At 38.3% G+C, this 14,280-nt stretch overlaps 1 protein-coding gene and 1 long non-coding RNA gene across 9 annotated transcripts in view; one reads left to right on the top strand and one right to left on the bottom strand.

Moving 5' to 3' along the window:
• The window catches only part of PARPBP (PARP1 binding protein), a 29,741-nt gene that overhangs the window by 8,800 nt on the left and 6,661 nt on the right, over positions 1–14,280 (bottom strand). For 4 of the 8 annotated variants that reach the window (XM_083700439.1, XM_083700440.1, XM_083700437.1 and 1 more), the window contains 5 exons: positions 11,863–12,087; positions 10,013–10,123; positions 9,098–9,268; positions 7,382–7,536; positions 652–835 (listed from right to left, as the gene is read on the bottom strand). In XM_083700439.1, coding sequence (XP_083556565.1) covers positions 652–835; positions 7,382–7,536; positions 9,098–9,268; positions 10,013–10,123; positions 11,863–12,087 — 846 coding nt within the window. Of the gene's footprint in view, positions 1–651; positions 836–6,635; positions 7,352–7,381; positions 7,537–8,205; positions 8,319–9,097; positions 9,269–9,581; positions 9,737–10,012; positions 10,124–11,862; positions 12,088–14,280 lie in introns of those variants that run through there. The other 4 variants (XM_083700444.1, XM_083700441.1, XM_083700442.1 and 1 more) reach the window with 4 other exon arrangements.
• Positions 10,133–13,806, top strand: LOC310826349. The gene is made up of 2 exons (XR_014555778.1): positions 10,133–11,045; positions 13,536–13,806. It is a non-coding gene; the product is annotated as an uncharacterized lncRNA (long non-coding RNA).

Below are 14,280 nucleotides of genomic sequence, written 5' to 3'. Positions count from 1 at the left end.
ACCTAAGACAGCAAGAATTAACAAGGTGCACCACTGAAGGTGTTCATGCAGAAAGATAATGCCAAGGGATTGAAGCAAGGGAGAGCTTAGCAAAAAGACCTCCCAGAGTTAATAGCCAATCCAGCCAAGGAAAAACCCAGCATATAAACATTAGTAACATAATGGTAAGGGTAATCACAATGTCAACCATTACTAAGAATGAAAGGAAAATCTTTTTTAAAAAAAAAAAATCTGAAAAGCTAGAAGTTTATAATGTTTGGGTAAAATTGTTGTTGGTAGCAATGTCTTGAGACACTAGACAAAATCTAGAATAGTTCACTCTGAGTTAAGCTATCAGTATTAAAGTATTAGAAAAACTCTTTTCTTTCATAATTCTTTAGAAGTACCTTATTTGCCAAGTAAGACTATGTGTGTGTACACACACACACACACACACACATCCCTCAGTGCAAAGCAAATTCTTTATTTCAACTAGTTAAACTCATATTATAGGAAACCTAGATTGCATATAGTTCTTACATTGTATTATATATATTACCTATTATTGTATTAAATTTGTATTAGTGAGTTAGTTTCTGCATTCAAATCATTAAGAAAAATGTCCTTTCTTTTATATCAAACAATTTAGAAGAACAAAAGGAGGCCCCTTACCCGGGCTGGACTAATTCCAGTGGTGCTAGCTGTCATAGACTCATGCTGAAAGTTGATAATATTTTTAATCCTCAAATCCAAATCTTGTACAACTTCCTCTGCTGCTTGACAGAAGGCATCCCTGCTGTTTCTTCCTTTTATCAAATGCATCTTGATTGTTGATAGAATTTTCCCCCCTGCAAGTCTAAAAACAGACCTAGGGTCATCTCCATATTCATCTTGGCGCTATTTTAATATACTTAATAGTTCTGAAAACAGAGCGTCTTCACAGTTAATCAAAACTGTTCAGCCAACAGCTTTGATCTATTCAGTTGCACAGCATCATGCAATAAGATCTTGCCCTTTAATGCAATCTTTCACTTTTAAGAATTGGGAGATTACAAGAGTCAAGGAGCAGGGACAGTAGACTTCTCTCTAGGTTACAATTTTAAATAGAAAAGGAAATAATTAAAACTTGCTATGCCATCAGGCTATCATTTGTTCACTCACATTATCTAATTCTGCTTAGTAGCCACAAGTGGATTAAAGTTTGAAAAGAAGTGAAATCTGCCTGTTGTTATAGAACATTTCCATTTCCCAAACTTTTATAAGCTCATAAGCCAGCAAAAGTGTTTTGAGTACTGTATAGCAATAATTAAATAGCTAGCACAAACAGGTCATTTACAAACATATTTTTAATAAAAGTGTCTGACATATGCTTCCAGCAGCAGAGGGAAAGACAAGATTTCTGTATTTTTAATACAGTGCATACTTTATACAAGTCAGTTCTCAACATTCCATGATGCATACTAGTGTGTAATCAAAAAAACAGAAATTTAGTGAGGACCATGCAAATAGTGATTCTAGTGATTAGGAATTGAACTTATTCTAAGTATAGTGAGCAGCTTTAACCACTACCCCACGCCAATTCTTACATGATTGTTGGGTGTTTGTTGGTATATAGGTAAGAGTAAAGAATGTAAACTTTCCATCCTTATCTGACCCCCACCATTCAAACTTGATAGGCCTTTAGCTAGCTTAGTAAGAAATGAAGCTTCTGCTCTTTTAGCTCAATTACATAGGAAAATCCTCCTTTTCAAGAAACTTCAGTAGCCAAGCATTTTGTCCCAAATATGACCTCTTAGTAAACCACTACTATGTTTCTATCTACTATGGATTTTTACCTGCATAATTTCTGATCAAAGAGCTCTGAAGTGTAAAATCTGAGTAGTAAAACCTATGGTACCTTAATCCAGAGTTTTCCCCATACACAAACACTCAGTGCTTTTTTTTTTCTTAAAAAAAAAATGTTTAGCACTACTCTCATTTTCCTACTCATATTGAAATACTGCCCCTTAATGAGGCCAAACTTATATTCACAAAATGTTTAGGGGTATATGTACCCCTGCATCTCCCCTGAAAAAAAGCACTGCAAGCACTGCTACCTACCTTCCAATAAGGGACCATCATAATTAAAACTTCTGTTCATCATAGGTATAGAAAAGACTCTTTCCAGGCCAGGCAACCTAAAACAGTCTTTTGATTAAGATGCTTACAAACCAATCTCCCATTAAAAGTCTGGCAATTGTGTATGAGGATCACACCTAGTCTGATTGGATAGTTCTACAAAGAGGGCCATTTAGCTATTATTCTTGTTCTGGCAGCACAACATTCAGGAAAACTAAGATCAATGTGTTTGTTTCTACCTAATATTGCTGCTCCAACAGCTAAGATCCCAATGCTCATTTTTCTTTCCACGTTTTTCATTTCCAGGAAAAATGTTCCCATTCCCCATCAGATATACACAACTCTAGCTGGAGCAATGAAAGGAAAACTTAATTCATTTTTCATATGAGGAGGCCAAGACAAAGTACTGATCTACTGTGTATGGGAATTAAAGACATTAAGCCATGGTTTTCTTCATTTTGCATTAAGGTACAGTATAAACAGATTAGTCTTCCCATCCAATTCTACCCTTGTTTAATCAAAAGTAAATCTCACTGAATTAAACAGGATTTGCTCCTAAATGCAAGGGGTTCTACCTGAGGTTGATTTTATTAAGTTGCCCAAAGTATTAAATCTGTTCCTGATACATTGCATGAATGATTTTAAGCTGTACAAAAAAAAAAGCCAAGCAGTTAAGATTTGGTCTATTTCACTTCCTGCTACATTACCTGTGCCACATTAAATTAATTTAAACTGATTTCTGCCCCACCTCTGACCTGCAATATTAACAACTGGGAAGTTACACTTCTGGTCAGCAGAGAGTGGAGCATACAGTAAGGGGTTGGCTCATCTTCAGAAGGCAGGGTAAGAAACAATTCTAAAAATGTTTGCAGTAGCAAGCTAGAAGAGGAAAGAACCACCCTCCTATCCTCTCACTTGGCCTTGCTGATAGCATTGTGGCCATGGGGGGGGGGGAACCACACTGGGGAATGAAACCTTAACAGAATAGTATAAGGAAATAGCTAGAAAAATATGGAGAAGGGGTGTATTTAGAATCCCTGCCTGGCTTACCAGAGGGAACTGCACAAATGTGATGTACATAGACCCTCCCACCACACTGATTTGACTCAAAAGGCAGAGCTGTATGCACTATTGTCTGCTAACTAGAAAAAAAAATCTCTCCTTTACAGTAAATCCAACTTTTCATTCTTCATCAGTGGATTATACAGGAAAGGGATTTACAAATGCAGTACCCTCATGGACTAGGTGGAAGGAGAATTAGTAATCACAGCACTTGTTGTAGGATCCTCCTCCCAAAGGCTGCTTCTGTCAAAACATATTTGTCTAGTTTGAGGTGCCTGGTGAATGTAGAGGGGTGAGCCCATGTGAATGCCCTGCAGGTGTCCTCCGTTGAAGTTCAGGTATGCAGAGCAGCTGAACATGCTCAAAAAACTGGTTGATGAGTGTCCCAAGTACTAGGTACATGTCCCATGTAGGGAATCTATGAATAAATGCAGGGGGGTGGCAACAGGAGCAAGGGGTGGCAACAGGAGAACAGAACCACATAAGAACTGCTTAGTGTGGCTATGGGACCTTCCCCCAATCCAGTAACATTCAGTCCAGGGCCACCAAGTGCTTTCAAATCAAGACAAGCTTGCACAAACTCAAGGATCTCTCAGACGCCTGAAGCTGTGGCCTGGACACAAAGGCATTTCCACCAGCAATGGAAAGCTTTCCTGGCCATTTCATAGACAAACATCTGGAAGCTAGGATTTTCCAGGCCACTTTATTGGGAAAACCCTTCGTCTAAAGCCACTCATGGTCTAAACACAGAGCTGCTGCCAACATGGGGGCTTATGGATTAGAAAATCCAGCTGCATTGGGATATGCCAGAGTTCTTAACAGTCCATCAGGTCCAAGAACCACAGACTCTGGAGCCAGTGGCAATTCACTAGTTGGATCCTGTCTCAGAGAGTTCTGACCTTCTGTAAAAGTTTGGATAGGAGGAGAAAGTAGTGACAGGGAGGTGACACGGGTACCAGGTGGCCTATCTTTCTCAAAACTGGGTCTTGGATGGGGAAAAGCCTTGTAGGTGCATCATGTCCATTAGATGGAGCTGGATTCAGGTTATGAACTTCCTTGTTTTGTCCAGAAGGTTGTCTTCTTGCTCCTGGGACACAAATATTTTGAGCTGGATTGTGTCACCCCCTCCTCACTCCCAGGTGTTGGATCATCTCAGCTGTGATGAGAAAGCTCTTCAGTTGATTTATCATGAAGCCATGTTACTCCAGTACTAAAGTGGTGGTCAGGATCTCCCTGCATGCTCTGGCCTTGGATACTCACAAGTCTGATCCTATAGTAAACAAGTTGCTGGCGGCATAAAAAGAATACTACTCCTCAATATGATTTTATAGTATGTACTCTTTCTGGGAACTATGTGACAGAGAGAGCAACACAGACTGTCAAGAATATGGACAGCATTCAAAAACCTGATAAGACATAAAACAGCTTCCCCAACATCTATTCCAGGAACAGGAAAGCATATATCAAAATCCTATTACAGAGGTATCAGCATTTTTATTTTTTCCCGTCATGGCAGTTACAGAAAATGCACATTGCAATTTATAACAAATATAATGTATTATATTACGGTATGTTATTATACAATAGAAAGACAGCTCATGATAGATTGTGGGCATCAATCAGCTGAAGAACTTCTGTTATTTTACCAATTACTTATTTTAGAATGCACATTTTTATAGAATAGGTGTTTGAAATGCTCGCTCGGGTATTTTGATGCCAACTCTCTGGAATTTCCCCTCGCCATATTCAAAGCCTTGTATTATCCCTCATAGTTTTCACAAACCTCTTTTTACTCCAGGGTCAAAGACTTTGGAAAATTCATCAGCTGGCTAATCAAGCTTTTTTTTAAAATAAAATAAAATACAGTGACCACTCTGGTAAACTCCATCCTCATTAGGTACTGTTCCCCTATGGGTGCCTCATCAAGGGGTCAATGGTTTTTATACTTGAACTTCTCATGTAATGACTGGTATGATGTGATGGGCATGCAGATTTATAACTATCTCAGGTTAGAAGCATATTCCATTATTTAAGGATGCCAGAAATATTTGCCCAGTTAATGGTTTAACACATAGCTGGGCTGTTTGTCTTCTCTCTGCTAAAAAAGCATGGCCAACTAAAGGACATCCCATGTAGCTGTTCAAAGAGTTATATATCCTGAGCCCACAAACTGCTCGAGGATACAGGAAATTTTTCTGGTCATGTGATACTGAAATATATTTTCCTAAGGAACCCTCCATTATCATGTCACCTCTCCTCCCACACTGGCTCTCTGAGAAGCTTTGTAACTATAGCAGGGAAGGTCAGAAATTAAGGGAGCTGGAGTTGTACAATGTTTGGAGGGTCACAGGTTTCCTTAATTTATAAACTCATTTTCACTTGAATCCCACACGCACTTCCCTTCTCTCTCCCTTGCAAACCTTGCTCTGTCTGCAAAGTTGACCTCCTGTTATACAGCTCACAGTTATCAGGTTCATGTATCAGGTTCTCATCCTTCAATGAACTCTTCTTTAATTAAGTATTTCCTGAACTTTTGCCTAAACTGACTGCTTCTTCCTCCGCATTTCTCCTTGTCAATCCCATTCGTTCTTTACCCATTCAGATTTGCCCAGATACTGTGAACTACAAAGTTCTTTGAACATAGATGTCACTTCTGTGGTTGTGCACAGGATGTAGTACTAGGCAAGTTTGCAGTAACAGCACTAGCCTCTGTTACTACTACTGATATTCTTTGGTAACACAAGAAAGCAAGCTTAAATCAAAACTAGAGAAAGAAAAAATGGAACAGAAGCAAGAAAGATTCACATATCACAATAAAGCACAGGGCAATGTTTATGAGCTAGAATTAGTCCAAACAAGTCCCAGTTTCATGTGTTCCTCCCCTCTGGAATTTGGAAGTTTTAACCTCCACTTTTAGTTAAGCTCATCTTGCTATGCCATCTGGACCCAGAGTTATAATAAACTTTATCCATCAGCTTCAGAAACCAGTTTGAAGTTGGCTTCTTTTAAAATTAACCATACAGTGGTACCTCAGGTTAAATACTTAATTCATACTGGAGGTCCGTACTTAACCTGAAACTGTTCTTAACCTGAAGCACCACTTTAGCTAATGTGGCCTCCTGCTGCTGCCGTGCCGCCGGAACATGATTTCTGTTCTCATCCTGAAGCAAAGATCTTAACATGAAGCAATATTACTGGGTTAATGGAGTCTGTAACCTGAAGCATATGTAACCTGAAGCGTATGTAACCTGAGGTACCACTGTAGTTTTAACCACAGTTTGTTTGTCCAGATAACACAACAAACTGTGGCAAACTTAAAGCAAAACCTTCTGAACTCACTCACCCACCCAGCCACATTGGAGTTGGAAAGAGGAACATAGTGTGTAAACTTCTGGCTTATTTCCGTTTATGCATGTCACGAAAAACTAGGAGTGAGGAACCTCTGGCCCTAATTAGGCTGTCAGGAATCCACCTACTTGGCAGTCACAGCTACCTGCCAGTCCCATGATATCATGGCAGGTATATGCAAGTAACAAGATGGGAGAGCCAAAAGGGCTGATCCGCAGGGCTTCAGAAGCACTATACACTCAGCTTCTGATGTACAACCATCAGCTGCTCACTAGTACTCCAACACGCTACATCATCCAGTGTCATTGTGACATCTGGTGATTGACAGGTGAGTGGCCCAGCGCAGCTCAAGTTTGGGCAGCAGGGGTTGGGGAAGAGAGAAGCATAAGGCTCTGGCCTGCTAGACTGATCCAGTTGCTTCTGTGCTAAACAACATATAGTGTGATGTGCAAACCAACTCAAGCGTGGGGGAAAGCAAGGAAAGAAAGAGACCAAGGATGCAATTCTATGCCTACTTTCCTGACAGAAGGCATCTTTTAACTCAATGGGCCTTATTTATGAATAGACATCTATAGGATTTCTGTGTCTACTCAGAAGTAATTTCCAGTGCATTTGATGGGGCTTACTCCAAGTCAAACTATTTTCAATATTTTTTTTCAAATAGCCTCTCTTGCCCTGTCTGCTTTACTGCAGTTGTTATTAAGGAAAGCTGAATAGATTCAATCTTCATATTGATAGGCTTCCAAGGTTTGAAAACCCTCTATCTAAAATAGCTAAGAATGAGTGCATTTGTAATAGTTGCTGGCTTTGTTTTAATGAAGGAATATACATTTTAAACAGTGCTGCATGTACACATACATAGGAAAATTATTACCTCGGATCCTGGACTTCACCAATAATTTCTTCCAGTTTATCAATGAAGTGAACCAAGTGTGAAAGTCCCTTCATATGAGTTCTTAAAGGATCAGTTGGGGAAGGGGCATAACCTTTTCCTCCAAGTTCTATGGTTCTGATAAAAGATGTCGCCATCTAACAAGACATATAATTTGGCTAAGTAAAATAGTAATGCAAACATAGAAAACCAATACACCACATGTAAACCACAAATATTTCCACAAAAATCAGGATGATTCAAGGCATCAAAGAAAAGTCCAAATTATTCCTTAAAATTAAACATAATGGCTTTCTATGCGATTGTAAAACAAAGACAAATCTGTTCCAAATATGATAACTGTGTGCTATTGTGAAGCAAAACTACAAATCTTTGGAAAACTTAAGTATATTAATTCTTCAACCCATTCTACTGTTTCAAGCCAGAAGGATTGTGCCTGCATAGTAAGACAAATTTGATCTTCCCATTAGCCACCTTACATTTAAATGTTTTGTGCAGAATTCAATTAAAATTGTGTCAATCAAAGCAGGTACCAGCATCAGGTGACTTCTGGGTCAAAATTCTGACCCCATAGCTGCCAATTCAGAGGTGGCCTGTATGGAAGGCACATAGGTCTGCCTCAACAGGACTTGGGATATTCATTGACCCTCAGCAACATCATATAGTAATCCTTTGGCAAAAACGTACACAAACCCAGTTAACCAGTGCACCAGAATCTGGTGGGTCTACAAGTGTGTTCTTCTTATCTACATATTGTATAATTTAAAAAAAAAAGTTGGGGGTTAGATTTTTAGAGAACCCCCAACCTTGTAGAATAATTCTGCCAGTGCTCATGGATACACTACAGATTGTGTGTGCTTCATAGGATCTTGACTACTCAATGGAAAGTATTTCATCATTCTTCTTCTTTAGAACAAAGCTGCCAAAAGAAAACCATGTTTTTATACAAAGAAGTTTTCTTTCTTTGGTAACCATAAAAGAGTGGCTGATGAACATAATCCAAGTCCATAATTCATAAAACACCAAATAATACAACTTTAGGAATTGAACTGATTAATCTTTCACATGTTTCCATACTTATTCAATTATAACACCCCAAAAACTTGACTATGCTACATCAAACCTGTTCCCAAGTCATGTTTTGAAAGGAATTAACATTTAAAACCCAAATTATGAATACATGGTACAGTGCTCTGGCCTGAGTGATTTCCTATGGCTCTGTCACTGAAAATGGGCAAAGATCTTTGAGTAATGCCCATCTGACAGAGAATTTAGGAAACACTTTTTTCACAACTACTGCTTCATAAAGCAACTTTAGTGCTCTGAAGCCCTTCAGTTTTGATTTGCTCCCCTCTAGCTCCACCAAAACTATACTGATACAGATAGGCTGTCCTGAGAAGCTAAGATGTTAGAATGATTTCAGCCAACTTTTTCAGTATTTGGTGTACTGACACAGCATACCTGACTGCAACAATCCTCACAGAAACTATGCCTATATTCACTTATCTAAAATGGCAGACTGGAGGATTTGTACAACCAGCATGGATAATGCAGTACAAATGGATGACTTCTGGCTGTTACATGAACAATCCCAATCCAGCTCCTATATAGTTTGCTTTTAAAAAACCCAAAAATCGTCCTATTGCATCTCCTCAATGCCTTCAAATACAAAAAAATGCTTTGATTTGTCATACGTACCAAGAATATGGACATTTGTCTCTGCTGTGCAGCATGTTTTAGGTCAGTAAAAGCTTCCCTTCCAAGTCCTCTGTCAGGAACGTTTAAAATGTAAGCAAATGCCAGATCATTCTTAGAGTTAACCAAGATACTTAAATATGCATACAAAATTTTCTTCACCATCAATGGTAGCTACATAAAAGAGAATCCTGTTAGTTTATTCAATAATAATAATAATAATAATAATAATAATAATAATAGGTGGCTTCCAACAAAATATTAAAATACTATGATACATCAAACATTAAAAGCTTCCCTAAACAGGGCTGCTTCATGAAAACACAATTTAGCAAAATATTAGGAAACTCTCAAGTAGGAAAGCAAAAATACTACACTAGCTTTCAATTCACTAATCTACATTTTGAAAAATCAGATAAGCAATTAAAGAAACAAATATGGATTATAATTAATATATAAAAGTACACTGGACAAAATTTTAAATTACTTTTGTTCTTTCCAGCCTGAGATCTAGACTTTCCATACTGACCACCCTGGCAATAGACGCTATTTCATCATAGGACTGTTCATCATTCCAATCTCATTAATGACTCCAAGTAAATTTTACTGTGTCAGGCATTCTATCTCCAGAGCAAGGTTTGAGTAACTGAAAGGCAGCAGGGGTGTACAGGTAAGAAAACATGGGTAGAGATTATGATGGGATTTTGAATCTTGGAATCTTTTACCATGTTTATCTACATGTTCTGAAATGTCTTTCCACAAAATAGAATACTAGTTTTCTTCTTTCAAAGAAAGCAGAAATGCAGCTAAATTTCAAAACTGTATTAGAGTCCAAGTGTGATTTCTGTACATAAGCAAATGCGTGTTATAATAAACACTATGATAGTTGGGATATAGGACAATACTCATACATTTTACCTCTTCATGATCCTGGTGCACTCTGCTGGTTGGTGTTGAGGGGGTAGTAAGAACTGAATGATTCTCAATGGCTAAATCTGCTGTTCCGGCAATAAATTCTAACAGTTGTGCCTTTGGGAAGCAATAAGATATTTCAGAACTGTAACTAGACACTATCCTACCATTCTTTTCAAGGAACAGGTTGTGGAGACTGTTTTGATTCTTGAGTACCCAGAACAAAGTTTGCTGCACAAGTAGATAGCAAAAATCCCAAAGCAGAAAAGTGGTTGAGGAATATGGATACTCAAAAAGAAAACTTTACTGGTTAGCTTTAAACTGGTCCTTGTTGAGAATGCAGGATTAACCATTAGTGCCAGAAGCTCTCAGAGTGCTCCTTTTCTCTGTTCACATTCTCCACACCATCCATAATGTTATATATGACAGAAGTATCAAAGATTATGCATGTTGTGGAGAAAGTGGATAGGAATTACTTCTTCACACTGTGCATTAACTAGAGGATTGGCTCCCACATGATGCAGCAATGGCTACCAACCTGGGTGGTTTAGACAAATGCATAGAGAATAGGGCTACCATGGTTACTAGTCAATGTTCTCTCTCCACTGTTAGAAGCAGTGTGCCCCAGTATACAAGTTGCCAGGAATCCTAAGTAAGAATGTTATTGCACTCACATCTTGCTTGCGGGTTTTCAGTAGGTATCTGGTTAACCACTGTGAGAACAGGATGCGGGAATAAACATCTGAACTGATTCAGCAGGGCTCTTATTATAATTTTTAAGGATATGACATGCCACGATCACATTTGTAAAACAGAGGCTTGATGGGGAGGGACCTAAAAATTGATTCCAGAATACTTGTTGGATATTGAAAACCAAATTGCAGCTTCTGATTGGCTGCAGGAAGCTCTTGCAGCCAATCAGAATCCACAGAATCCCCATTGGATGTTCAGGTTCCAAAAGAACGTTCGCAAACTGAAACAATCACTTCTGGGTTTGCAGCACCAAAACATCTGAGTTCCAGGGTGTTTGGGATCCAAGGTACAATTGTACAAAGATATCTCATAACTAGAGAAGTTTCTTTATATCCCAGTAGCAGAGTACATGAACATGGACATATGTAAGGCTGGAATGGGCTTTAATTCCTTTAGATACAAGTTTCTGGTACTGTTTTTGTTTTTTTAAAGGTGATTAAGTGAATCAAAAATGTGCAGGCATTTGATGATAGGGAAATAAAATGATAAAAAATATTCAAGAATCGAAATTACAAAAAAAAAATCAAAAACCAAAACTTCTAAAGCAAGATTTCAACAGGCAGAACTTTCCTCATCACATGCTCATAATTTAAAGTACCATAGCCGTTTGTCTTCATAATGTTTCCGATTAAAGTGACTGCATCCCTGGAATTTAATTCTGAGTTACTCTGACATGAAAGAGCATCCTTTCCATAGAGTTGTGCCAGACACATGAAGAGGGGATTATCTTATTTCATAACCACATAGCTTTTATCCTTACCAAGTTTAGCACAAAAACTGAAGAAGCTTATATGGCTAATATGTGGCTTTGGCACGGATTGCAGGATTACTGTGTAGCTAATTTGGCTTCATCTGCATCGCTTTCTTGGCAACATTTTATTCCATTCTTTTAAATAAGCCCACAAAAGTTACTCGCCCACAAATAATGCTTACCAATCCACATTTACTTTGTTAGCCATTTTTGTGGCACAGGAACAGGCTGAGATAAAGCAAATTTGAGGTGTTCGTTTCCTGTTTGTTCGCCTTAAAGTCCAGCTTACTTGTCATAGGCTAAGAGTAAAGTGGCTGTTTTAATTAATTAAATAAATAAATTAAATACTTACACAGGAAACTGATTCATTTTCCAGTGCTAGTGCCCTACATTTTTGATAGACATCTATTAGATCCATCATATTGCAGCGTTTTAAAAAGCTGGCATATGCACTTGTGATGTCAGCATAGTTTTCAGGAGCTTCCATATTTTTCTGCAGTATGCCCAGTTTGTCAGGTACCAAGTAATTCCAAGTTAATAGCAGTTCACTAAGAGATGCTTCAAAATCTCCGCGGTTCTGTAAGTTAATACAAGAGGGGGAAATCTGCTTACGGTACTTATTTGGAACTGGAACTGCAGGCTAATAAAATACAAACCAGTCTTACAAAGTTATATTATGCTGAAAAGCAAAAACTAATCACATAGAGCATTTAACTATTTTTATGAAAGACTTTAGGGAAAATACCCATATCAATTTCCTCCCCAAGCCTTTTAAAAATGCATTGTTGTGTCATGGTTGGATTCTAATGAGACATTATATAGGAGAAAACATCAAGATAATATATCTATGTGGACTGGTCGCTGTTTCTAAGGTTTAAAGCTACATTTCAAAATCATCATGTGACTTAGAGCCATGAGACATACTTTAGACTCATCTTCCAATGGCCACTTATAGCCTTATCTGTTTTCCTCACTCTTCCTTTCCTCAGTTTTCCTTACATTTTTCATATTTATACCAATGCCTTACTTCCTGGAAATATCAGGCTAGTGTGGTACAGGACTAGGACATGGGGGACCAGGGCTGAAATCCTCACTCAACTATGAAACTCACTGCCCCTCAGACTAACCTACATCACCAGGTTGTTGTGGATATTAAATGAGAGGAAGAACCATGTATGCCTTTAGCTCCTTGGAGAAAAGGGTGTGTGTGTAACAAATGTAATAAATAAATACATATCTAAAAAAGTTTCTAGAGCCTGGTCTCCCACAGACACTGATCCTTACATACTTATTTTATTTATTAAATTTCTATTCTGCCCTTCCCCTCAATTGAGCTCATGGTAGCAAACAACACAGTAATAAAACTGTACATATAATAAAATAAAAACATGTTTTAAACACTTAAGAATGACTAAGACCATCTAAATACATTTAAAAGGCTTGTTTACCTTCCCCATGGTGGCAGCATCATATGCCATCAAACCATTCCCTGGACAAATGATTGGTGGAGTGGATTGGCTTCAGACTAAAGCTGAACATGCATCCAATTGAAATGATTTGGACAAGCTAGTCTTTATCTATACAGTGGTACCTCGGGTTAAGAACTTAATTCGTTCCGGAGGTCCGTACTTAACCTGAAACTGTTCTTAACCTGAAGCACCACTTTAGCTAATGGGGCCTCCTGCTGTTGCTGCGCCGCCAGAGCATGATTTCTATTCTCATCCTGAAGCAAAGTTCTTAACCTGAAGCACTATTTCTGGGTTAGTGGAGTCTGTAACTTGAAGCGTATGTAACCCGAAGCGTATGTAACCCAAGCTACCACTGTACTACATTGATTTCAATACAAAGTAAATGTCATCTGTGTCCAGTCCACTCACCATGTTCACATGTCATGCTATGCCAGTGTTTCTCAAAGGGTGTGGCATGCCACACTAGTATGTCAGGAGAGGATGGCAAGGGCAGCAGGGAGATTTGAGGACAATCATTCAGTGTAGTATAGTATCATTTTTTTATTATTATTTGCAGAATATGGATAGATATCTTTTCAAAATGAGAGGAAGAGCACCAAGCGATACTGAGGACAATCCTAGCTGTGATCCAGAATTGCTCTTTGAACAGAGTGCTTGAAAATAGCATTGGCTATTCTTCTACAGTTCTCCATAACGTACTGTTGTGAACAGGGATTTTCAACTCTGACAAATATGAAAGATTGCAAAAGAGAAAAAGGCCTTGATGAAGAGATGATAGTTTGTCTGCTTCAAATTAAACATAAAATAAATGAGATTACCCGAAAAAAGCAAGCTCGCGTTCAATGAGAGGTGTGAGTTTATATACATATTTATGGTACATATGTAAGAGGCTCGTCTATCATATTTTGGGAATGATTCATGTTCTTATTTAGCTGCATTGTTTTATACTTTCTGGATGCCCCCTGATCATATTATAAAGTAGTTGTGTTCTATTTTATAAATCAAGTACTGATAGGATTTCTTTCTTATTGTTTTCCAATGTATTTCTTATCCACAAAATATTCAATGTGGTGCAAGCAAATTTTTATTCCGAAAGTGTAGTCCAGAGAAAAACAAAAAAAATTCCTTCCAGTAGCACCTTAAAGACCAACTAAGTTAGTTCTTGGTATGAGCTTTCGTGTGCATGCACACTTCTTCAGATACACTGAAACAGAAGTTTCCAGACCCTTCTATATAGTGAGAAGGTGGGGAGGGGTATTACTCAGAAGGGTGGTGGGAATGGGTGATTGGCACACGAAAGC

The sequence above is a fragment of the Podarcis gaigeae genome (genome assembly GCF_964106915.1).
Source record: "Podarcis gaigeae genome assembly, chromosome: 10".
Taxonomy (NCBI): Eukaryota; Metazoa; Chordata; class Lepidosauria; order Squamata; family Lacertidae; genus Podarcis; species Podarcis gaigeae.
This window is presented reverse-complemented; position numbering and strand designations above follow the sequence as displayed.